The 25,021-nt window shown below is 41.4% G+C and overlaps 2 protein-coding genes across 3 annotated transcripts; one reads left to right on the top strand and one right to left on the bottom strand.

Moving 5' to 3' along the window:
* Window positions 1–331: 331 nt before the first annotated feature.
* On the bottom strand, window positions 332–964 carry LOC138717350 (another transcription unit protein-like). The gene has a single exon (XM_069850867.1). It carries the CDS (start codon window positions 962–964, stop codon window positions 332–334), a length of 633 nt encoding a protein of 210 aa, XP_069706968.1.
* On the top strand, window positions 498–24,365 carry IL20RA (interleukin 20 receptor subunit alpha). 2 transcript variants are annotated; one of them, XM_069851940.1, is made up of 7 exons: window positions 498–593; window positions 14,618–14,733; window positions 16,574–16,752; window positions 17,438–17,613; window positions 19,218–19,362; window positions 19,837–19,976; window positions 22,457–24,365. In XM_069851940.1, exons 2-7 carry the CDS (start codon window positions 14,681–14,683, stop codon window positions 23,378–23,380), a joined length of 1,617 nt encoding a protein of 538 aa, XP_069708041.1. In that variant the 5' UTR covers window positions 498–593; window positions 14,618–14,680; the 3' UTR covers window positions 23,381–24,365. The 2 variants fall into 2 exon arrangements, with proteins under 2 accessions (XP_069708041.1, XP_069708040.1); XM_069851939.1 differs by having other exon boundaries at window positions 504–593; window positions 14,618–14,747.
* The last annotated feature ends 656 nt before the right edge of the window (window positions 24,366–25,021 follow it).

Below are 25,021 nucleotides of genomic sequence, written 5' to 3'. Positions count from 1 at the left end.
TTAGGCTGGACATTAGGAAAAACTTCTTCACAGAAAAGGTCATTGGGCACTGGAACAGGCTGCCCAGGGAGGTGGTTGAGTCACCTTCCCTGGAGGTGTTTAAGGCACGGGTGGACGAGGTGCTAAGGGACATGGTTTAGTGTTTGATAGGAATGGTTGGACTCGATGATCCGGTGGGTCTCTTCCAACCTGGTGATTCTATGATTCTATGAAATCAGACACCCGAAGAATCAAAGACGTAGCACCTTTAGCTCCCCCTGCAAAAACAAAGCGGGGGTGGAAGGACCACAGCATCCCGCCTGCGTCTCACGGCGGCTTCGAGCGGGGAGAGTTACTCATCAGCGACAGCGCCCAGGGGCGCCGCAGGAGGCTGGGAGCCGGCGGGACCCCCCGCCCCCGCTCGCTGCTCCGGCTCCGGCTCCCCCTCCCGCTCCTCCCCCGCCGCACGGCGCCTCCTTCCCCCCGCGCGGCGGCGCCGGGCCGGGCGATGTGAGCGCCGATGGGCACGGGCCGGCGGGGCCGGGGGGCGGGCTGCCTGCTGCCGCTGCTGCTGCTGCCGCTGCTCCTGCCGCCGCCCCCCGCCGCTAACACCGGTAGGTGCCGGCGCTGACTCCCTTCTCAGTCCTGCGGGCTGCCCCGAGGGGGGATGCGCATCCTGCCTGGGGACGGGGGAGGCAGCCGCCCCGCCGCGGGTCCTCGGGGGTCGCGCGGTAACGGCGGAGCTGACCCGGCCCCGCGGGGGCATCCGCCGAGCCGAGCCGAGCCGAGCCGAGCCGAGCCGAGCCGAGCCGAGCCGAGCCGAGCCGCTCTCGCTCCGCTTGCAGCGTCCGGAGCCCGCACGGGCGGCCCCGGTCCGGCCGGGGCTCCGTGTGCCGGTCGCGCCCGGCGTTAGTGACTTTCTGTCCCGTTTCTGGCCTCCGGTACTGAAAGAAGAAGACTGGGTGTTTCTGTAAGGTTGCTTCATCTTTTTCTTTTCTCTATAGTTACGCTAGAACTAGGTTTCAACGAGCTGTGCATCCATTTACCTTCAGCTGTAAGCTGGTGCTGTGCTCTCGGGATAGTCCTTGATAAATGTGTTGGGGTAACTGACCGAGTATCTTTGGTGGGTTTATCTTCCTTTGTAATTGACGGTCACCAAACCCGGGAGTCCTACGTGAGCAGTCAAGAGACAGGTTAAAACAAAAGACGGGATGGGTTTTTGGCAGAGACGTTCAGCTCATGTTCCAGTGTCTTGAGTGGCTCCGATTCCCTTCTCCCACCTGTGGACCAGAGCCTCTGGTGACAGCCACACACGCAAGGACAAGGAGACAAAGGAGCAGAAAAGGTGCGGGCTGTGGGAACAGCTCTAAGAGCCGACAGTCCAGGGCATGAGCAACGATGTTACCAAATGGGAACAAGTTTGTAAACCACTTGAGAGTGTGTGTATGGTGGATCTGATGCTGCTATAAAAACATCACACGCAATTTCTTTTTTTATGTCATTCAAGTATAAAACTGGGCAAGGCTTTGCAGAGATAAACAGATCTTCTGAGAATCCTACTCTGTCTGTGCCCCTGTTTTCTGCTGCAAATGTTTTCTCCACCAATATTTAAATCCACAGCAAAACTTCCAGATACTTTGAGAGCTGGATAATAGTAAGGACTGTTCTTCATATGTCGAATTACTATCTCTTCTGACAGACTGCTCTGTTACGCATCTGTGATTTTGAGTGGCTTTCAAAGGTACCGTTGCCAGCTTCTTTTTAGGTAGCTGACCACATCTTTTTTTTTTTCCTCATTTAAGTCGACTGATCATCAGTGCAAGTGTTTTGGAAAATCTGTATAATCTGCAGTCAGTTGCCCTTTAAAAAAAAGTTAATACTGATTTTGTTTCCAAAGAAGGCTTATAAAAATATCAAGAGAGTTATGTTGGTTTTGTCTAATGGATCTCCAAGGGGGAAGGGAATCTGCACATTACTGAGGTTTTAGCTGGATATAACTGTAGGTTTTTGTTGACATTAATACCAGCATGGAAGGGAGAGCTGTGCCATTCGCTAGAAGCGTAGGGTTTCCATTTTCACCTCTTCAGCATGAGACAGTAAAAGTATGGGGTTTGCAGTTAAGCCACTGAGCTGGAATTCAGGGACCACACCGATGCCCAGATATATTTCATCGTGTTAAAACCAATCTAGAAGGCAGGCAATATTCTCGTACAGATAATCCACATCCTTTCCTTCTCACATACCCATAGTGTATCCTTGAGAAAGTTTCCTGATATCAGGATATATACAATGCTTTAAAAACATAAAGTCCCTGTATGGATGCTACTCCTGGATTTGAGAAGAGGGGAGAGACTGCTGTTTGCAATTCACTCCCCTAGAAACTGGGATGGCAGAAGGGACTTGCTCAGCTTATTTTAATGGGAACAGAGCCTGAACAACCACTTTTAATTCCTGCATCAACACAGAGCACTTGAGCACCAATCATAATTTTTAAACGACAGAAGTGAAATGCTTGGCTCTAAGGTGAACAGTGCTGAGAGGTTTAGGTGTTGACACATGGCGATTTAAGGTACATTTTGGATCTGAGAAGAAGCTTATCTGTTGTGTTGACACAGCCAGTATTAGCTAAAGTATTAAATAGCGCACTGAAACATCGGATTATTTCATATATAAGGTGTGCAGTGTGCACATAATAAATAGGCTAGTCACTCTGTGGATATGCTCTGTGGTGTTTGTCCTGCAAAGTTTATGGATTGCATTTGAAGTAACTTGGTGCAACACTCTCTGTTACCCAAACACAGTAAGAACTCATAGAAAATTGTCTGATCAGCTAAATGATTCAAAGAAGAAATACATGTTCATGCAGCAGCAGAAATGAGAAAAGCAATGGGGAAAAAATAATGTAACAAATAATTATTTTTGAACCCTCAGAAAATTTGACAATTTTGTGCATGTAGTATTTTGTATTACCTAGTATATGTCTGTATACTCAGCAGGATTAAACTACATTTGTGGTGGTGATAATGTGTGTGTTTACTTGAGAGTACATTAAGCTTCAGTAGTAAGAGAGGAAGTATATGGGAGGGCTGAGCTTGTGTATTTAGGTGGTGTTTCCTGGCTCTCTGCCAGCATGAAGGAGAGAAGAAGAACTGTAATGTAGTAATGAATAAAAAGGGATGCTGGTGTAAGAACTACTACAGTGCATGAAGGAGTGTCGTGTTCGTATAGTCAAAAGGCTCATCCTTACTTTCTCATCCCCAGCTTCCAATCTCATGCTAGGCTGCTTTAGACAATGCTGTGATCTGTGCCCTATTGGTTGTCTTTGCTTGTGGTGTCCACAGCTTGACAAAATCTTATTGCCTTGTAGTTAGGAATGGAAATGATTAAAGGAAGTAGTTTATTCTCCAGAGAAACTTTGAATGCCACTGGGATTTGTGATTAAAGTCCAAAACTTAGGTAGACATTTCAGTTCCCCATGAGAACATCCAGGTTTACCAGCCTAGCTGATAACCTTGCCCCTCCATGGCTGTTGTTCTTTAGTGGCCTTTATAATCTTGATTCCAAGAGAAACAAGTGGTTAGAATTACTCGAGTCATTTGTGCATGCGTGGTTCCAGTTTATGTTTGGTTTTGTAGTTGTGGCTTGTACAGATTGATTTCTGCTGATTGCTATCTCCCTAAGAAGTGGTGTTGATTGTCTACCACTACAGGATTAATAACTAAGAGAGAGAAAAATCACTCTTATTGAGCCATACAAGAGCTCCCGTATTTCAAGTAGCTTAGCATTGTAACAGTCTGAATTCTGGAAGCCAGGCCCATTTCTAGACATAAATGAGGTTTTATTAGAGAACTGTGTTTAGGAGACGTACAGATCAGTTTGTACTTTATACTTGGCGTACCAGTAACTTGCAGGTTTTTATCCACTGCTCACCCTATTTTTAAAAAGTACAATAAAGCTAGATAAATCAGAAAGAAATGGAAACAAGTTGTGGAACTGAAGGTATGGGGTAGTTTTCATATGAAGACATTGAATAGTAACTATTTCTACTTCTCATGGTAAACGGATGGGTTTTCCTGTCTGCCTGGCTACTGCAAGAGTATTTTAAGGTGAATAAAGGGACAGGAGACAGACTGTAGATTCTTCTTCCCTTCTTTGTATCTCAGCACCTTCTGTTAAGTTTCAACTGATAGCTTAGCTATTTTTCAGCTTTCAATTTTCTGCTTCCCATTCTCTGATGGGAACAAGAACGTGTCCAAAGAGAAGTAAGAGAAAGAGAATGTTGCTTTAGAAGTGCAAGGATCTCACATGCTGTTTCCAAGATTTACGCACTTGAGCTTAATCACACTCTGTGTAAAAACACACAAGTGGGTATTACAGGTCTTAGATCAAAGTTTATTTCCTACTGGTTTCTTAAAGACTAGAGGGAGCAGTTAAGCTAGTATTTATTATCGTGTCTGCTTTGCACAAGACTACACTTCTGTTGGCTTCCTTTGTCTTTTCCAAAAGTAAATCAATATCGTGCTCTTAGGGAGTACTGTAGTCAGAATAGCAAAGTACAGGATGTGGCACAGAAGTACGAAAACTGACTGAGACATATATGATTGCTGACGGGGCTTTTTCCCACTCTAAGGTGGTTGAAGACAGACACAGAAGTAGACCTGTTCAACTCCCTAAGTCTAAATCGGCTTGCAGTAGATCAAACACGACTGAGAACTTGCTTCACCATCAGCCCAGGCAACGGTCGGGCTCTTCCTGAGCTCATCAAAGCGTGTTGGCTGTTCTCTTGAATATCAACGACACCACACTGTCCCTTGGATCCCACTGTGCTTGTTACTGCCTTTAATGCCATTTCTGAGGCATCGTTTCACAACTTACATGTAAAAGACAGATATGATTATGCTGAATGACTTCCTCTGTACACCAAAATCACTTCAATCTATAGGCGGTAAATGAGTCTAAAAATCATGACTGGTGGTTTTAACAAAAAAATGCTTGTTGGGTACAGGAAAGATAGTAAAAATACTACTGTACCTATAATTAGATACTGACTTGTTCACATCTGAAATTACCGTGGGACACTGAACAGTCATATGGGGCCTCAAAACACACCAGCCTGCACCTGACAGGAGACCAACAGAAACGGGTGGGTACCAGAGGAAACCTACATTTCTTATGAGTTTTCTGCAGGCAGTTGCTTCCCAAAGCTGCTTATATCCTTGATCATCTGTAGGGAGAAGTGTAAATATGAGGCACAAGAGGGAAAGATAATTCTGTGAGTGTTTTGAGTAGCAGAGATGCTCAGCATATGAGGCTGTCTCATATCTGCTGGTGTATCGCTGGCCTCTCTCCAACACCATCCAAGAGATCAGCCGTAGAGCCGCGTTGGCTGTTCCACAGAGTGAACCTGAAATTGCCTTTTCCCATTTGCAAGCACTAGCTGGGGACTGGAAATGGGTTGTTTATGGTCATTCAGACAGGGGTGGCTGTATGACCTCACCTGCCTAATTGCTTGCGAGAGAAGCGACATTGCAAGCTTGCTAGGAGTGCTGGTCCCTCCTCTCAGATCTCAGATGCAGAAGGTGGTGGTTGACTAGCATCTTTTGAGGATTGCCTTTCGCTCAGAAATGAAGACAAGTGCTCACCCTCCACTGACACCACATTCAATCTTCTGCCTAGTAGAAAATGTAGGTTCAGAAGAGGGGGGTTCACTAATTAAATTAATTTAGAAACCCAGAAAAGCAAAATCCCTTCTCTAGACAAGCCATCAGTAGGTCAGAGAGCAAGCAGCAACACCTGTTAGGCAATAAATATAATGCTATCAGTTCTAATTGGACTGCTGCTGCCTTATAGATATTAGCAGGTACTAAATGGTGAAAGCCAAAACTAATTGTTACTCAGTTTATATGTAAAAAAATAGATATTTTATATAAAGATGGATTAGAAGTGTCCCAAAATGTGGTGTTCCAGAACTCAGCTGATAACTGTCAAACAGAACAATTTTTACAATATTCCAAGCACAGAGTTTACTTAACCCTTGGGTATTTTGAAAAATAAACATAAGTTGTCAAAAGTATTCTAATTAAGCTTTCATTTTCTTGGTTGATCTAAGTAGTAACAAGTTGGTAATGCTAAACATGTTTGGGGAAAAAAAGAAAATACTCAAAATAAAATGCTGGACAGTTGGGCTATTTTTAATATTTTATATAACTTCAAAACATCTGTTTTAAAAAAACAGCTAGCGCATGAAATTGTGTCAGGCTTTTAAAATTAATTTAGTTCTTAATTAATTTTGAGAGATATGATTTTTTACATCTTCATGACTCTGCACACCTAGACTGGAAAGAAAGTAATAATATTAATTAAAATTAATTTAGTTCTTCCAAACTTATCAAATTGAATAATGTTTTGTTAATTAAAAACAAAACAAAACTAAGCACAAAACAGCTCTGATGGATGTGACTCTGAAAGGCTTGAAGGGTTTGTATGTAATTTTAGACAAGCACACTTTGGATTTCACTCACCTTGTTTCAGGCTAGTATCAGTCAGTCAGAATTAATAGCAAACATACCTACAAAAACCTTTCTCCCACTGGAGAGCATCAGGGAAAGTTTTTTGCATCAAGGCATCGTTAGGTATTATGACCTGTACTCTTGCACTTGCAAGCTTTTAACACAATGAGAAGAAAACTCAGTTTATTTTTCTCTGTCATACAAGTTAGCAAAAAGGAATGGATGTCAGGTGCTGTGGCCATATCAAGCTGTCTCCTAGCAAGCTTTCAATGGACTGGAAATGGAACTGGAAATGGACTTTTCAATGGACTTGCCAGACTAACCTGATCGCCTTCTATGACGAAGTGACTCGGCTGCTGGATGAGGGAAAGGCTGTGGATGTGGTCTTCCTGGACTTCAGCAAAGCCTTTGACACAGTTTCTCACAGCATTCTGCTTGAGAAACTGTCAGCCTCTGGCCTGGACAGGCGCACACTCTCCTGGGTGGAAAACTGGTTGGATGGCCGGGCCCAGAGAGTGGTGGGAAATGGTGTGAAATCCAGCTGGAGGCCAGTGACAAGTGGGGTTCCCCAGGGCTCAGTGCTGGGTCCAGCCCTGTTCAATGTCTTCATCAATGACCTGGATGAAGGCATCGAGTGCACCCTTAGCAAGTTTGCGGACAACACTAAGCTGGGTGGAAGTGTCGATCTGCTGGAGGGTCGTGAGGCTCTGCAAAGGGATCTGAACAGGCTGGACTGCTGGGCTGAGTCCAATGGCATGAGGTTCAACAAGGCCAAATGCCGGGTCCTGCACTTGGGGCACAACAACCCTATGCAGTGCTACAGACTAGGAGAAGTCTGTCTAGAAAGCTGCCTGGAGGAGAGGGACCTGGGGGTGTTGGTTGACAGCCGACTGAATATGAGCCAGCAGTGTGCCCAGGTGGCCAAGAAGGCCAATGACATCTTGGCTTGTATCAGAAACAGCGTGGCCAGCAGGTCCAGGGAGGTTATCCTCCCTCTGTACTCGGCACTGGTGAGACCACTCCTCAAATCCTGTGTTCAGTTCTGGGCCCCTCACCATAAGAAGGATGTTGAGGCTCTGGAGCGAGTCCAGAGAAGAGCAACAAAGCTGGTGAAGGGGCTGGAGAACAGGCCTTATGAGGAGCGGCTGAGAGAGCTGGGGTTGTTTAGCCTGGAGAAGAGGAGGCTGAGGGGTGACCTCATTGCTCTCTACAACTACCTGAAAGGAGGTTGTAGAGAGGACGGGGCTGGCCTCTTCTCCCAAGTGACAGGGGACAGGACAAGAGGGAATGGCCTCAAGCTCCGCCAGGGGAGGTTTAGGCTAGACGTTAGGAAAAAATTCTTTACAGAAAGGGTCATTGGGCACTGGAACAGGCTGCCCAGGGAGGTGGTTGAGTCACCTTCCCTGGAGGTGTTTAAGGCACGGGTGGACGAGGTGCTGAGGGATATGCTTTAGTGCTTGATAGGAACGGTTGGACTCGATGATCCAGTGGGTCTCTTCCAACCTGGTTATTCTGTGATTCTGTGATTCTGTGAAAGGCTTTCTCTTCCTTTCTGAAGTTGGGTCTTTCTGAACTGAGTCTGACATGGTCTTTGGTATATTCTCTGTGGGGGTGTTAGGAGATAAATAAACACAAGGCTTTACAAGGAGAAGGAGAACATGTCGGGACAAGCTGCAGCGTCAGTCCGCCTTCTGCATCTCTTCTGGTTTTTAGGCTCTATTTCCACTCCCACTCTTGCCACAAATAACCTCCAGGAGTTCACCTATTTCCAATGGCAGCCTGTCTGTTTCTTCAAAAACAAACCTCACATACCCCAGTCTGATCCTTCCTCACTTCTTCTTTTCATGCTTTTCTGTCTGCTCCAGCACCTGTTTTCCATTTAGTCTTATGACTCCATTTCTGTCCCTGTCTTTTCTCTCCCCTGTGCCCCATTGGAACAGGGAGTGATGGGCTTCTGTTCTGGGAGGGCAAGAGTGTGCTTTGTGGTTAGCTCTTGAGTGCTGTTATGACTCGGACAGGAAATCACCTTCGTACTCCTCCCCACATTCCCACCGGCACTGCTAGAATCATAGGGTTTCACAAGCACAGCTTCGTACATGGCAGTCCCAGAGCTCCAGTAACCCATCAGGAGAAAGGCAGCTAAGCTATAATGATGACAACTCCTACTCCTCCTCATTATCCAGCCTGTTGAGTTTGAGTCTAAAAGAATTGGCACAGATGCCCACTTAATTTAGAAAAAGTTAACTCATTTGTTTAAATTGTTGCTAAGATGACTAATGGCAGGTAGTGACATTTGCTAACATGTATTCCTGGCTTTTCTGGGTTTCCCTTCCCCTCTGTAACTTCTGATCTCCAGTGTTGGCTCAGTTCCCCTGTTTACCACTTGGCGCAATCCCTTGCATTCCTGCATGGCCAGTGCCAGCTTGCTTGAGGCTGCAGATGTGCCAGACAAGACAACCCCAGTCCTCTGTTAGTGAATGCCACCGAACACGATACTAAATGACTGAGTATGACCATTTTTATGTTGTACTTAGGCATGTGTTTGAAGGAATATCTTTCACTGAGAACCACATAAAATTGAGACAGATGAGTTGGAGGAAGAAAAAGAAAAGAAAGCTAAAATTCCTTAAATTATGAAAAGCAGCAGCATAAAAGGAGCAAGCAAGATTTCATGGGATTTCAGTGGAAGTCACCCAAAGCTGAACAGAAAGACTAAGGAAAGGGCAGCAGCTTACAGCATCACTGGAAGCAAATGTTTGGTGTCCTGGATTGCTCCTAAATTGCTTGATACTTCACTGATGGATCTAAACGTCCCATAGGAAAATGTAAAGTGGGGACTGACCCTGTTTGAAAGGTTGTCCTCTCTTCGAGGTGTATCAGTGTGGATCAGATCTGTGGCCTTGAAGTGGCAGCTGCAAATGCTGAGGCATGGGAAGTGCTTGCAGTGTTGTCCATAAATTCGATGCCCAGCACAAAGGAGATGCTTCCATCAGAGGTCTTCCCAAGGGCTGCTTTCATATATGAAAATACAACAGCAATTGAAGACAAAGTCTCTGTCATCAGAAAAGGAATTCCTCTTTTAAATTCTGAGACAACCCAGGGAGGAGTCCCTGGGATTAACTGCTGTGGCTATTGGGAAAACTTGTGTTGCAGTAAGGTTTGCCTTTCTGTCTTAATGATTTCCACATCACTCAGTGTCTTAAATTATATCTTATAGTTGCATAGTGAAGCCATGTGACCTCCTTTGTTGTTTTATTTTATTACATAATTTGGTTTTGCACCCTTGTCACCATGTCACAGTAAAATACAGTAGATGATCACTCTGTTTGAGTGATACAGTCAACAACAGTACTTCTACAGGAGGCATTTCTGTGCCAACGGATCAGCTTGCAGTGAGTCCTCTGCCTTCTTTCTCCCCACCCCAGAACTCTAGCCAGTGTACAGACGAAATATTTATGTTTTGGTGTATTTATGTATTTTTATGCTTTACAACTGCTAGGTTGCCCAACTCAAGTGAAAAGTTAACAGATATGTTTATAACAAGAGGGAGCAGGTAGTTTCAGCTGTATTTGTTCTGCAGTATTGACATTAAACACAGCTGTTTGTCACTGAGATAGGCAGCCATGCCTCAGAGCAGGTAAAAAGCAGATACACTGAAGAGATAGTAGTTGTTACATGGAAATTAAGTGTGTTTATACTTGTCTTTGTATATGGGGGAGGAGAGAGGTGCATGTGTGGATAGATAGATATGGCAATAACCAAAACCAAGCTTTGAACATTACTGACTCAGGCAAGTCACATGCCTGGCAGGGAGCTCTACATGATTAAAAGTGACCAGGTTTTTAACCTAGCAGACACTTTCACAGAGAGAAGATGAGGCAGTCTTTACTTGTGAATAATCTCTCTGACGTCAGTGGGTTTTTTCAGTCACACATGAAGGTGTTTTCAGGCTAACTTATGCCTATTTTGGAGAGCCTCACAGTACCTAATTCTAAGATCAGTACTTGGCTCTTCATTGTGGTGGTGGAGTTTGAAAGCCTATATTATTACTTCCCAGTCCAGGTGTGCAGAGTCATGAAGTTGTAAAGAATGATATTTCTCAAGGTTTGATATACAGTGTTTCCAAAGACAGTAATAAGGGCTCCAGAGTTTTCCATGCAAGAAATAGAGTGACTTGGTTATAGTAGGAAGTGTTGACAGCCATTGCAGATGATCAATGAGACAGACTAAACCTAGCAAAACAACCTGTATGACTGATTTCTGCTCTTACGTAAGCCAGTATGAACTGAAAATACTCTTCGTGACGCTCACGCCATTAATCCTGATTAATGGAAATAAAATCAGAATCTGACTGGATGTGTTGTGTTTATATACAGGATACTGAGATAAGCAGCTGATGCCCATACTTGAGTCCTTTCCTGACTGATAACCACAGAACACACAAGCTCTATGTATGGTCTCTTTTCTATGCATACCTCCCCTTACTACTGAGCATCGAACAGACATGAAGGAGTTTATTCTTAACTCTTCATGGAGAAACGGGGGAGTACGGTAGTTCTATTCTTCTTTTACAGATGCAGTATTGAGGAACAAAAAACCTGCATAACTTGTTGCAAGGACAAACAGAAGCCTTTACATGAGAAGTCTTGCCCCTGGAGGGGGGGCAAGAACAGAAATAGAAACTAATCTCTGCTTTTGCAGCAAATGGAAAGTTAACGGTCTCGATCCCTCTGCCTTCCAGATCACACTGAGCTGGGGGCAGGCAGCAGCACGCTGGCAGTGTTGTAATGCTCAAGATCTTGTAAAGATACAGTCTGTGGGTTTTGCGTGCTGAGATTGGCTCATCTGCTGCAGTCAGTGTTTCTGTTTTGAAACTTCATTTACCACAGCAGAAACCACACTAGGAGGAGGGAAATAAAATTAAAAAATCAACAAAAAAAATCACGTTTACATGTTATTAGTTTAAAAATATTTTGATACAACAGACAAATATATAACTCTTGCTACTTTAAAATGTACTCAGGGAATAGAAATGTTTTTATACAAGGTTGGAAAAATGTGAAAAGGTAGAGACAAACAAAAACTGTTCAGAAAACCAGTGGAGGTAACATCCCTTGTCTGTAGTGAGCTGGCTGCCTCTGACCAGTTCAGTCCTCTGGCTATGGATTAGCCTAATAAGAAGTAGATATTTTAAAAACTTTTAAAGAAAAAAGATGTGAAAAGTGAACTGTTAGGAAATATTTTAGCTTTAGTCCTGTATCTGATTCAGCACTACTGCTGCCAAAATTATTACTACACAGTACAAAAAGCCTGTCAAAATGGGGCTGACGGTGACCTGAAGAGATCACAGTCTGTTGCACTACACCTAGGCAGAATCATCTAAATTAGCATCATTTCCTTCATCCAGCAGCCATCCCAGGTGACCCATCTTCACATGTCACTCCTCTTCCCACAGAGGTTATTCCCAATGCCTCCTTTCTTGTTGAAACAATTCCATTCCTTTTCCTCCTTGTTTGTGGTGGGCACGGAGGATAGGTTATCCTTCTTATGTAAAGACTTACAGACTTCTCTGCCAGTCCTCTCTGGACAAGGCGCCTTTCTGACAGGTTTAACTGCCAAGGAAGCAAGGATCAAGGCTGATGGGCTTGACTGCCATCTCCACTGGAGGGCGAGAGATGCACCCAGTCTGGTCCACCCTGGAGACATGAACCAACCTATTGAAGAGTTTATCTTCCTCTGCCTTTTATGACCACTGCGAAGTGGATGCCTCACTCAGAACCCCAGTTGCCAGAGACTAATCTCCTTCTCGTCTGCTGCTGTTGAAAGGCTAGAATTCTTTTAATCTTTCCTCTGGAGGTTTTCGGACTGTGAAGTATATCCTGTATTCTCCTCCACACTCTGGAGGGAGTATGGGAATTGCAGCAGAAAAGTTCCTTTGTTCATCAGTCCTTTTCTCCTTTTCTTCTACATGGATTGCCTGGCTCCCATTCCCAGGGCTTGAGTAGGATTGTGTGACTTCTGATTTTTATTTTTTTAATCTCTTGTTCCCTGTTGTTGATTATGCAGTTGATGGATTTCCTGAAGTCTCAAACATTTAGTGCTAAGATATGGTGCAAAGAATGAAACTTGATGCATGTGTTATTTCTCATAGTCCAAGTAATGCTAGTTTTAGCTTGTTCTTTTTAGCAGCAAGCACGTTGGTGGTTTAGGAGCTTCTCTATCTTACTGAACAGATGTTGTGAGTTTTAGGCTGCTTTCTTCACTCACTCAGGCAGCTTCATCTTTACATTTGGATTAATTTAACCAAAAGCAGTTGCAGGGGACGTTTTCTTTTTTTTTTGCGGGGGGGAGGAACGCCAATACATTTTATGTCCTAGATTCTGTATCTCCCACTTGGAAGAAAATGTTAGAGGAAGGCAGATTCTTGGAGATATCTTTTTGATGCTTCCATATACTCTTAACATCTTGAAATTTTTTTTATATATATTTAACTACAATTGAGTCTATAGTTTTACCTCTTGCTAGATAACTGTCACTGGGGATTTCTGTATCGAAGTGTTCAAGGAAATGGAACTTTCTACATACTTTTTGTAAATAAATAAGGTCGACAAAACTTGTTCTCCAACTAGAAAAAAGTTGAAAGCCACTGAGCAGTAGCTAACTGCTAGAGATAGAAGAGAGCAACAGTAAAAGTATCCTCCATAAACAGTTTTATGATCTGAAGATACAGAGACAAGTATATACCAGACTTTGTTTTGAATAGTAATATATAGCTAGAGGCTTGGAAAAGCCAGGGTTTCCACCAATATAGCTTACAGTAATTGGTTTACAGAACTGCGAGGAGATTGTTTTAATAAATGTAATGAAAACAAAAGCTTTTGCCATTTGGCTCAAAGACAGCTAGGAGTCAGCAAGTTAATCAGGAAAATGGTGGCGTCTTTTCCTTAAAAAAGCGACCATATGTTAGAATGAACGCTATGACTCTAGTAATGGTGAAATATACTAAAAAAAAGACCTTTCAAGTGCTTAAGGAAGCAACAAAGGTCAAGGACTGCTAATTCAGACAGGTTCCCACTGTTTGTGTTAAATGCTTTATTTCCCCCTTTCTTAATTTCTTTTTCTTATCTTAATAACTAGAATTGTGTTCCTGGAGGAAGAGCCAAAAGGGTTTTGAAAAGTCTTGAAGAACCACAAATTCACTTTTTCTCTTCCCCAATATACTCTCGTGGCCACTCACAACAAGAAGCTCTTTCCCAGCAGCTGCAGCTTCAGGGCTGGTCTCGTGGTTGCTAGTACAGGCACAGTTCTCACGGCAGGAGGTGCTGGGATTGAGTCACAACTTGGAGCTTGGGATTCTGCCCCTGGGTCCATGGGCCTCCATTTTACTAGCAATTTAGCAATGTGAGCATCTCAATTAAGTGTATTGGATTAGGAGTGTGTATTAGGAAGACATGAAACTGGCTTCTTAAAAGCCCCAGACTTACTTGTTTATTCGTTTCAAAAGCTGGTGCAATGAACAGCCATTTAGATGGGTGACGTAACAGTAAGTGTTCACTTTTGACTTTCTGGAGAGTCAACATGGATGATCAAATGGTGCTGGGGCTATTGTGATCGTCCAGTCTGATTCTCCAGTCCAGTGTGAAGTCCTACTTCTGTTTATGAGGTTGTGTTTGCAGTAGACGCCACATGTCTTTTTAAAATACATGCTTTGATTTTTCAAAGTCCACTCAGTTACAAGAATTCTACTGAAGCATCAAGGCTTTTTTTACAATTTCCAGTGTTAAATTGTTCTGATATTCAAATACCTTTACAGTTCTATAAGTGTATGTCTCTTCTGTGCTGAACTTTTCTAGCTTTAGCTTCTGCTTCTTGAATATTCCCATGCCATTGTCTGTCATAATTGGCAAAGCTATTTTTGCTGAAGAAAAAACAGATTCATACAGGTGGAATTTGGGACTGCACTAGCTAGGGAATTTCCATGGCTAACAACCTTGCTTTTAATGAGAAGAAAGACAGTATATAGAATTTTATGGCTTACTTAAAAATAAGTATCTTCTTTGGTTAACTTGGAGGCATATGTATTTGCAGATTCTTAGTGTATATTGTTCATTTCTTATTTTCTTTCTCAGGAGAGTTGTATTGTTCTTTGCCCAACCCTAGGAATGTCCATTTTGAATCTGTAAACATGAAGAATGTCCTCCACTGGTCAGCACCAGAAGGCACAGGAGATGGAGTACTCTACAAGGTGAAGTATTTAGTGTAAGTTGCGTTGTTTATTTTATCTCCCACTGACTTTTATTTAAGCATTTTAAATAATAATTTTTAAAAGTCTTTATGCAAGGTAGGGTTGCTAAAAAGTAAAAAAAAAAGAGAACTAAAGTATGAGTAGACTTAAGGAATATAGTTTTTAACTTCTGGTACTGCTTACTTCAGATCCTGTCAGGAAAGTTTATAAGGAAACTTTCTTCCTATTAAAGAAGTGTAGGATGCAACATGGAAGCTTTCAGAGGCATTCCTGAGAAATGAGGCAGACAGAGGAAGGACTGTGCTGAGGATTGCTGTCTTTGTATCTTAGCCTTCTGTACACATTTGAATGGAAATGGACATGTAGTATTTAATAGAGCGTTAACAGCACCCAGGGTTCCATGGGTATTTTCTAACAGACCCAACGCCCACAGATTTATTCTGATCCCTCAAGCCTCTCTAGCCTAGGAGAAAACCCACTGAAGTTATCAAGTATTGAAGCCAATCAAGCAATATGATTGGAATCTAGGCCACCTGTTTTCAAGACCTGCACCTTTGTAATATATCAAGGAATTTGAGCGAGGACCAGAATCCATTTCCTTTATTCCTACTGAGAGAGCACAGCAGGACAGAGCTGGAAGTTTAGCTTATATAGAAGTGACGCTGTAGCCATGGATGATGTAATGCTCTCAATCTTTACTTTTAATATGAACATTTCCCTCAGTCAAGTAATTTTTCATGACACAAGAACAAATTTATTTCTCCAGAAGTAGCTTGTACTGGCTACTAAAAAAAGCAAGGAGTTGCTTCTACACTGGGAGACTGTGACCTCTTTTGACCAGATCTTGCATGCTGTGCTGACAGAGGAACAACATAGTCCACCTCCTGGAAAAGGAGAAAGTGCTCACTAATTATGGAATGAGCGATAATTGTGTAAAAGGTAAAATGCTCAGAAAGTGGTAGCTCACTGACTCTGCAGGGTCAAGCGGTCCATGGACGAGTCTGTAGTTATAGGTACAGCCATCTCTCATGATGAAGACAAAAATACTCGTGTGTGTCTAATTGCCTAGGAGAGCAAGGCCTTCAGCTAAGTGGAAAACGCTGGTGTGTGATGCTGTCCTGCAGTGATGTAGAAGCTGCCACATTCCTTTAATAATTAGCAGCCAAAGGGGGATTCTTTTCAGCATAATGTTAGGAGCAGGACCTTCTGAACAAATCCAGACAGAAATTTTCCAAGGAAACCTTGATTTTTTCTACTAATGCGTAAGAGTTGTTCAGTACTGAGGCATTATGGGGAGCATGTATATGCCCCTTTTTCAGCTAGAAGGGTTTTGAAGTTCGTTGTATTCCAATGGAGTCTTTCTTTTCAACAAGAAAAAGAAGTAACGATGATGAGTAGTCTCCTGTCCCCTTGTCTTGGAGACTCTGAGCATCTTCTGTCTCTGTACGCCAGGATAAGCTACTGACTGTTCTGAGACAACTCTTTATTTTTATATAAACAATTGTCCTCTGTTTAGCATTTAAACTAAAGCTGTGGAGGTTGAAGTTGAGAGATCTCTGGTCTGTGTAAGCAAAACTGGACTCAGATTCATATCAGCAACACACCTGTGTTGCTGGCCTATTCTTGATAGGGCCTACTTGATTTATTTTTCATTAAAAACTGGTGGAAATCTTGTGTTTTATCTTAGTCAAAGTTGGGAATTCCTTGAAATTGCAGATTTCTGCAAAACTAGCGAACTGTTTTATCAGCTACAGTATTGGTTTCTGTGCTATATTATCAGGTGACTAGTATCATGGCCATAGCTTTTGTACAGCTCCTTTGTCTTTCTTTTTCAATACAGATACGGTGTTGGCAAATGGATTAGAAAGCCAAAATGCAGGAATATCAACAGAACATGGTGTGACCTCTCCAGTGAGACCTCTGACCACGAAGAACAATACTATGCGAGCGTAAAAGCCTTCCTAAATGGGATGTGCTCTGACTGGATAGAGACCACACGATTCAACCCTCTTACGGACAGTAAGGATAGCTAAGCACACAGACAGATGTTCAATGGCCTTGATTAATACTGTCTGCCCAGACTGCATGTGCCTTCAAAGTTTATGATATTTTCATTTTAACGTGAGGTTATATTTTTCTTTTTGTAATGTTTCACATTTATACTTTTGGCAGAAGTAATTATTATAATAATAATTATATTATAAATAATTATATTAGAATTTGCATATATATCTGTGTTTCTACATATAATCTTATATACGTTGAATACTCTTTTATGCTAAGGTAAAGCTTTACTCAAAGCAAATAAAAGCTTTGGCACATCCACGGTATAAAGAAATCTGATTTTGAAAAGGCTTTATTAAACCAAGGAGTAATCATACTGTAGAGCATGATATCTCTTATCTGTGCCAGATAATCTGCGAAGCTACTGGTAACTTAGCTTCTTTTAGTAAATTGAGTTTCAAGGTTATTTATCCTGTGAAGTCACAGGAATTCATAGGCAATATTCCAAGTCAGTGCTCACCTTCTCAATATAAAGATCCTTTTAGTTATCTGATAGAATAATTCTCTACCAATATAATAAATTGCTCGAAGTCCTACTTACACTCCCCAAAACATTAAAAAAATATAATATCATCCACTTTTGAAGATCAGTGTACCTCTGGTGCATTTGACTGCTTTTTATATGTGTTCATTTTTCCAGCTAAAATTGATCCACCTATGGTAAGCGTATCTTCTACTGAGAGATCTATTTCAATCACTTTAACTGCTCCTGAGAAGTGGAAAAGAAGTCCTGAGGGAGAATCCGTATCTCTGCTTCGAGTGTATCCTGGCCTGCAATACAATGTGTCTGTCCTCAATAAAAAAACAAAAAAGCGGGTAAGCTTCAACAATGCTATAGAACTGCATGGGTTAAATCTGTGCTCTGTGCTTCCTGAAATGCACTTAAGTCTGTAAAAAGATCCAAAATACGATTCATAACCTTATAGGAACTGCAGGATCATTCAGGTTGGAAGGAAGCTTGGAAGGTCTCTAGTCTAAAGTCTTGTTCGAAGCAGGATCAGCTGTGAGATCAGTCTAGGTTGCTCAGGGTTTGTCCAGTTACATCCTGAAAACCTCCAAGGAGAGAGACTGCACAACCTGTTCCATTGCTTGACTTTCCTCTTAGGGAAAAAGTGTTTCTTTATATGGAATCTGAACCTCTCTTTTTTGAATTTCTGTCTATTGTCTCTCATTCTCCCAACATTCAGCACTGTGAAGAGTGTAGCTCCATCTTCTTGGTGACATCCCTGGGTCATCCTGGCAGCTGCAGTTAGGTCCACCTAAAGCCATCCCTTCTCTCCAAGTGGAAGAAACTCCATTCCTTCAGCCTCCCTTCACAGGTCAAGTGGTCCAGCCCCAGCCATTTTGATTATCCTGTAGTAAACCCAACTCCAGTTTTTCCAGTCTTTTCTCTATTGGGGAAACAAAACTGGTCACAGTATTTTAGATTTGGTCTGATGAATGCTGAGTGGAGGGGGATAATCCATCCCCTCCATCAGTTCCCTCTTTTCTTGTTAACCTATCCAAGGCTGCTTTGGGCATTCTCTGCCGTGAGGGCAAAGGAATGTTGCTGGCTCATGTTCAGGTTCCTGCCTTTCCCCAGTCCTCTTAGCAGAGCTGCTCCCCAGCCAGTCAGTATATTGGCAATATTCGCCGTTCCTTATGACAAAGTGCATCCTTTGTCACCACATCTGAACATCTTCATTTGTCTCTCTCTGCAGTTTTACATTTAATTGTCAAGTAGTAGTTCCCAGTATAAACACACTGGATGGGAAAGAGTTCTGTGATCAGTTACAAAAACATTCATTCTTCTGTTCCTGTCCTCCAGACACAATCTCTGTCTGGCAAATCTCTGAATTTCCTGAAAAGAGACAGAAACTTTACACCAGAAATGTCACCTTTTGTCAAAGGAAATATTAAAATGCCAAGACGAGTAATTAGAGGTATACAAAAGGTTTTTGGTTTCTTTTTTTATTTTGTAATAAATATGCTTGACAAAGAGCAATTACTTTACCTTAGCTCCAAGGTCTACATAACACCCATTATTCTACGGCTCTTATTTTTACCTGAACATCCAAATTTGAAAGATTTTGTGGAACTGTACCTGGACATCAAGACAAGGCCGGAGCGATACTTTAGGTCTGTTGCAACAGCAACGTGAAAATGTGGACTAGTGGGAGGTAGTACACGGTCCTACTTCATATAAAACGTGAAATTGTTCAGTAGTGGTAGAGGAGTAATTGGATGGAAGATAAAATATTCAGAGAGCACATGACCTAATTGTATTGAGGGGGCAAAAAGGATACAGCTGGCAGTTCTTACAGTATCATTATTCTTTCCAGAAAATTTGTGTGCTTAAGACACATTTTATATTCAAAATCTTTACCTTTCTGTATGTGAAGAGTTAATGGGGAAAAACATTCCTTGTTTATGTCTTCCAGTGGTTCTTCTCTGTCAGCAACAACACCTTGGTTGTGCCCCAGTTAGAACCTGGAACAGCTTACTGTGTCAGTGCACAGATACATGTCACCACACCGCTTTTGTATAGTGGGTTCTCTAAAGAATATTGCATTGCTACTTTGAAAGGTATGTGTAACTGGCAAATTACAAAAAGAAGTTACAAGCTAGAAAAAAACTGCAGTGATTTCGTTTGTAAGTTATTTATGCATCCATTCAGAGAGTGAAACGTTAGCATTGTTTCTCCCCTCTCTGCTTATTTGTTCTGATGAAAAAAATCTTTGCCTTTAATAAAATATAGCTGAGTACTACTGACTGGAAGGTACAACAGTACCGCTGAAGAAAAGGATCTATATTCTTTGAGTCTTAGTGAATGGAAAATATTTTTTCTCCTTGAATGAGGTCTGGGACTGGCAGAGCTGGGTCAGTCTCAGGGGGCAGAATTTAGCAGTGGGAGAACCTGGGGGAGAGATTGTTACTTCCTTTTAGAATTTAATTTATAATTTAGATAATAATAAAAATAACAATGTGGTGAACGCGCATTACTATTTGAATACATTAAAAAGTAGCTCAGTATAATGAAAACTTTTGTTTTGTTAACAGATAAAACATCAAATGAAACTATAACAGTTGTACTTGGATATGGTCTGCCTATCATGCTTGCTGTCCTTTTCATTTCCATGATATGCTATTGCGTGCACAGGTATATTCATGTCAGCAAACAGAAACATCCAACAAACCTGGTAAGTGTTCTCTGTTGTAGGAGGTCACTGCCAACTTTGGCACTCAAAGGAGAGCTGTGCATTTTCTAGGGCTCCAGGTTAGCTGGGAGGAAACCATGGCTATTTGCAAATAAAAGCTCTTGTTGCCACACAGATGAAGAAAAGAACATCACATTGAGGGTTATAAAATGCAAGAAAAGAGGAGTAATAACTTAAGTTACCAACTGTCTTTAAAAAGATGCCCAAATCTGAAGATTACCAGAGCTAATGAGGATCATAACAGAGCTGCTGATTTCGGAAGAGTCATTACCATAAGCAAGGTCTGAGGTGCACTGAGGCAAGTTCTATTAGAAAGTCAGCACTCCCTAAACTGATCTAGGAAGAAGCATAGTAGAGATTTAGTGGACAGAAATTATTAATTGGTTGGAATCAGAAACAAGAAGGGAAGATGATAAAGCAATGCCGAAAACCCATGATGTTGTCTTGGACAAATACTGGATATTACTACATTTTACCATTTAATTGTAATTGTGGAGTATTTAGCACATCTGCATCATACAGATAATTTAATCTGGATTTCAAGAATACTTTAAAATACTGCACCGCTTCCTAACACCCAAAAATGTACCAACGAACACATTCTATTATTTACACAACCCAGATACTAAGTTCTATGTAAAAATGTTGGCAAGCTTCTTAGAGCTGTAAAGTTTGTTAATTTTGAGAAAGAAAACATGAAGTCTAAGAAACAGCATTGGTTTCCAGCTCGTGAGCCCCACAGAGCTTTCTCACAATTATCTCTAAACAAGTTGCTCAAGCATAAACATGCAATTACAATAATGAATGAACACTTTGATGTTAATCCAATCTATGTGACACCATGCAATGGGAGGCATAAGGGAGTTGGTTTCAACATGCTGATCTTTCTTAAGAAGTCTAGAGCAGCCCAGAGGTGATAGGAAATATGTTCACAGAGGGGCTGTGGGAAAGGAGTAGAGCAGATGCTGGTGCAGTGTGTTTGGATGTGCATGGAGACATCTCCTGCATTTGATAAGGCACCAGCTTCATCACAGAATTGTGGAATCACAAAGATTCAAAGATATCTTGTCCAACACCTCTACCATAGACAGGGACATCTGTCACTAGATCAGGTTGCTCACAGCCCCATCCAACCTGGCTTTGAGTACCTGCAATGATGGGGTATCCAACGGCTTCTCTGGGCAACCTGTTCCAGTGCCTCACCACCCTCATAGTAAAGAATTTCCTCCTTATATCCAATCTAAATCTAGCCTCTTTCCGTTTAAAACTGTTGCCCATTGTTACTTGTAAAAAATCTTTCTCCAACTTTCCTTATCCTGAGAGACAGGGCATGATAGAGGGAAATAGTTTGATCTCCCTCAGAGAGCTAGCAGGAGCTCTTTACAGTCCAAGAACATAAAGGCTACTTAATGAAAAATTCCCACACAATAGCAGACTAAACTCCAGCTCCAGGAGTTTTTTCTTTAATAAATTTATGTTATGTATGTTGGCAGATTTTTTAATGTCCATTGCACTTTTTTATGACCATCTATATTTCTCCACATCTGGATTCGGTTGATGTTAATGTCACACATGAATACAGAGTTGTTTTTTTAATGATGCTCTCTGCCTTTCTCAACCTACATATCGCTCAACATGGGCATCCTATGTGGTCAGGAAGAGGTGGAATAAGCAGTTTGTTTTGGTCCAGCACTTCTGACCTGGGGGAGCTTTCAGACTACCTGGTACATCAACTAGTGGTCATAGTCTTCCATTTAAGTTTGAAAGCACTGAAGTGCAGCTTTTGGTTATTGTTTTTGTATTTCACTTTCCTTTAGTGAGTGCTCATACATTATTTATTCCTTTTAGAAATACTGCTCATTTCAGAAAGATTCTTATTGTTTAACTGGATGAATTATTACGAAGTCACAAAAGCAACATGTGACAGTCTGCATAATGCAGGCTCCATATGCTCCACTTCAGCTTTCTGTTTCCTCTCAAAAAGGAAACCTGATGTTATTTAATTATCTGTAAGCTATCTCTTGACATAGTACCTGACTCTGTGCTTGTGGGATGTGGTTTTGACTTCAATTCCTATTCATTGGTTAAAAACATGGAATAGACTCTGTAAACGGCAACCCAAGGACAACTTCGATGTTTTCTCCAAAGTCAGTTGAGTTTTTGCTGGTGAAAACAAAAGCAGAATTAGACAAAATTGTTCTAACCATTATTTTGAACTGGGGAAGATTAGAAAATAGATATTAAGGCAGGTCATAATATAATTTTACTTCAGATAAAATAAAAAGAAGTGTAGCATATTGACACTTCTGGAGGTTTATGCGATAAACTTCCTTAAATTGAAATAATCTCCTAATAAGGTCTACCCTAGCTTTATATTTTAAAAATATAAGACAGTATTAGAAGCAACAACACAACGTTTTTATTATACTTCACTGAAATTGAAATATTTTTTTGCTTTCCAGGTATGGCACTACACTGACAAATGCAAGGAAAAGGTTTTCATACCATGTGAAAAAATAGTGGTCAACCTTATCACTGTTAATGGGGATGAGTACAAACCATCTCAGGAATCCAATCATCTGTCAGAAAGGAAAAGTCCGTGTTACTATACTGTTTATAATGGCACTGAAGGGAAGGATTTGCCTTCAAAAGAAGTGCTGGAAACAAACCACTTGCTTGATATTTCACATGAAGAAGATATTTTAGCAGAAGGGGACCAAACTGGAAAGTGGCCATCTTATGGCCAGCCTGGAACGAAGAATACTTTGAGACAGAACAATGCAGGGACTGTAGAGTATGAACATGATGTAAGGGCTGAAGACGTCAGTCCTGGTCAGAAACTAGAAGACCTCAGTTTGAAAGAGAAGACCTCTGCTCCTAGGGGAGTACTAGTTGAGACACAGATTGAACTGGGGGACTTGATTGATATGAAAGCACGACAGCTGTATTGCCCCCAACTAGGAGTGAGGGCAGCAGACCCTTTTTTGGGAGAGAAAATAAAGGAACTTAATTTGAAGATGGTTGATGCAGCAGATGAACTGCCAGGTGAGACCCATATCAACTTGCTGGACTTGGATACTGAAAAATCTGTGCAGGCATCCTATGCTCAGCTGGAAAACATAGCACAGGGCCTCACAGAGAAAGAAGGTAGACAGTCTGTATTAATGGACTGGGATCCTAACACTGGAAGACTGTATATTCCTACCTTGCCCAGCGTTGAAAATAAGGTTTGTGAAGGACTATTCAAGTATGATGAACCTGACAGAGAGGGAATTTTATCCAAACTGTATGAGAAAGAGGTATCTGATGAATCATCAGAGGACCAAGAAATTTATCTCCTGCAATTCAAGGAACAATGGGAACTGCGTATAGAAATGGAAGACTGAACAGTAATTTTCTAAAGTATTCTAAAACGCACAGTCCTGTTTCCCTTGCCAAAGATAGCAATGGGCTTGGTGGAGCAAACACGTCTTAATATATTGAAGTTTTTGGAACCATCACAGTTTAATAACTTATTCATGATATGTTATTTGTAACAGTTTCCAAACATGATAGAAGTGGTTTAAACTCCCATCATAAACCCCTCAGGTAAAATACGGTGGTTATGAGATTACTTACTTTTAAAAAATAGATGTATTTTTACAGACGATGCTGCTAGGATTTTCACATTGTAATTTCTACCAAAATAAATGGTCAGCATTTGAAAGCAGTTATTTTTATCAAACATAAAGAAACATTGTGATATTTTGTTGGGCTATTTTGTGCATCTTGACACAATGCAGACTTTTCTACATCTCACTCCTGCTATGTGTAATGGTTTGAGCTGACTTTTGTGCAAGTTAAGGGCATTCCAGTGTATATTTTGTTTCTGTTTTGTAAACATCGTTCTACTTAATGAAGTTCTTATTTACTTCTCTTTAAAGACTTGTAGATGTGGCATCCCTTCCATACTGTGCTGTGCAGATATGCAACAAGCGACAATTCTTTTAGCAGATGCGCCTACAAGCTCAACAGACACAAGGGAGAAGAAAGGAAGCATTAGTTTTGTTTTAAACTGGGGGGAAATGTGGCACAAGCCAATTAAGTGAATTGCCTATAATCTTACTGGACAAACTGTCTCATCCAGCCTTAGACACTGGCAATACAGCATCTGTATGACTCATGTCCTGCAAGTTTCTGTTCCTCTCCGATTACTGCTGACGTGACTAGTGCAAATGGAGTAGTTTGCCCCAGACACACCGCTGCTGCTTCAGACACATCCCACTTGCTGTGGCAGACCCAGAAAGTACCTGCGGGCTTTCTTTTGTTGTCTGATGTCCTGACGAAAACTTCTGATACAAGTTCTTTTTTTTCTCTATGTCACATGGTATTTATTTAGGGTAATAAAATTACATTCTAGAAATTTCTTACTAGAGCACATGGTATTTTTCTTTTCAAAACCTGTTTGTCATTTTTCCACTTAACGGACCTTTATTTTGTACACCAAAAAAATAACCACAGTAACAATTTGCTTGGTTTTGGAGAGGAGAAACAAAGGAAAGAGATAAAACTTTTCTGTGGTGTTTAAAACTTGTACCCTCCAAACTAGGTACATGGTTATTTGTATTTTTGAAGGAAGAACTTTACCGATATCTTTTCTCTCAGGTAATGTTTTTGTTGCATGATCTTGGCATTTTATGTGACCATTCATCCTCTGAAATATTTCAGTTGTAGACATAGACTTCAAAAACAGAAATTACAGTAAAATATTTCATGCTGATGTCAAGGATGTTCTCAGTTGCTTTTATAATAAAGATAGAATCATGTTGCAATGTTATACCTAAATACTTATATTAATGCCTTTGTGCACTGGGAGGTTCACAGAGGAGGCTTGTTGCTCAGTGTGAAAGAAGAAAATAGTTGGAGATGAGAAAAGGTCAAAATTTCTACTACTAACAGCCTCATTTAAGTAACCCAAAATCTCTCACTGTTTCGTAGAACGTTCTTAACTAACCTCTTGTCACATAATCTCCTAATTATCTTTTGCA

This window comes from Phaenicophaeus curvirostris, chromosome 2, assembly GCF_032191515.1.
Source record: "Phaenicophaeus curvirostris isolate KB17595 chromosome 2, BPBGC_Pcur_1.0, whole genome shotgun sequence".
NCBI classification, from domain to species: domain Eukaryota; kingdom Metazoa; phylum Chordata; class Aves; order Cuculiformes; family Cuculidae; genus Phaenicophaeus; species Phaenicophaeus curvirostris.
Note: the sequence above shows the minus strand (reverse complement) of the source record. Positions and strands in the feature narration are given on the sequence as shown.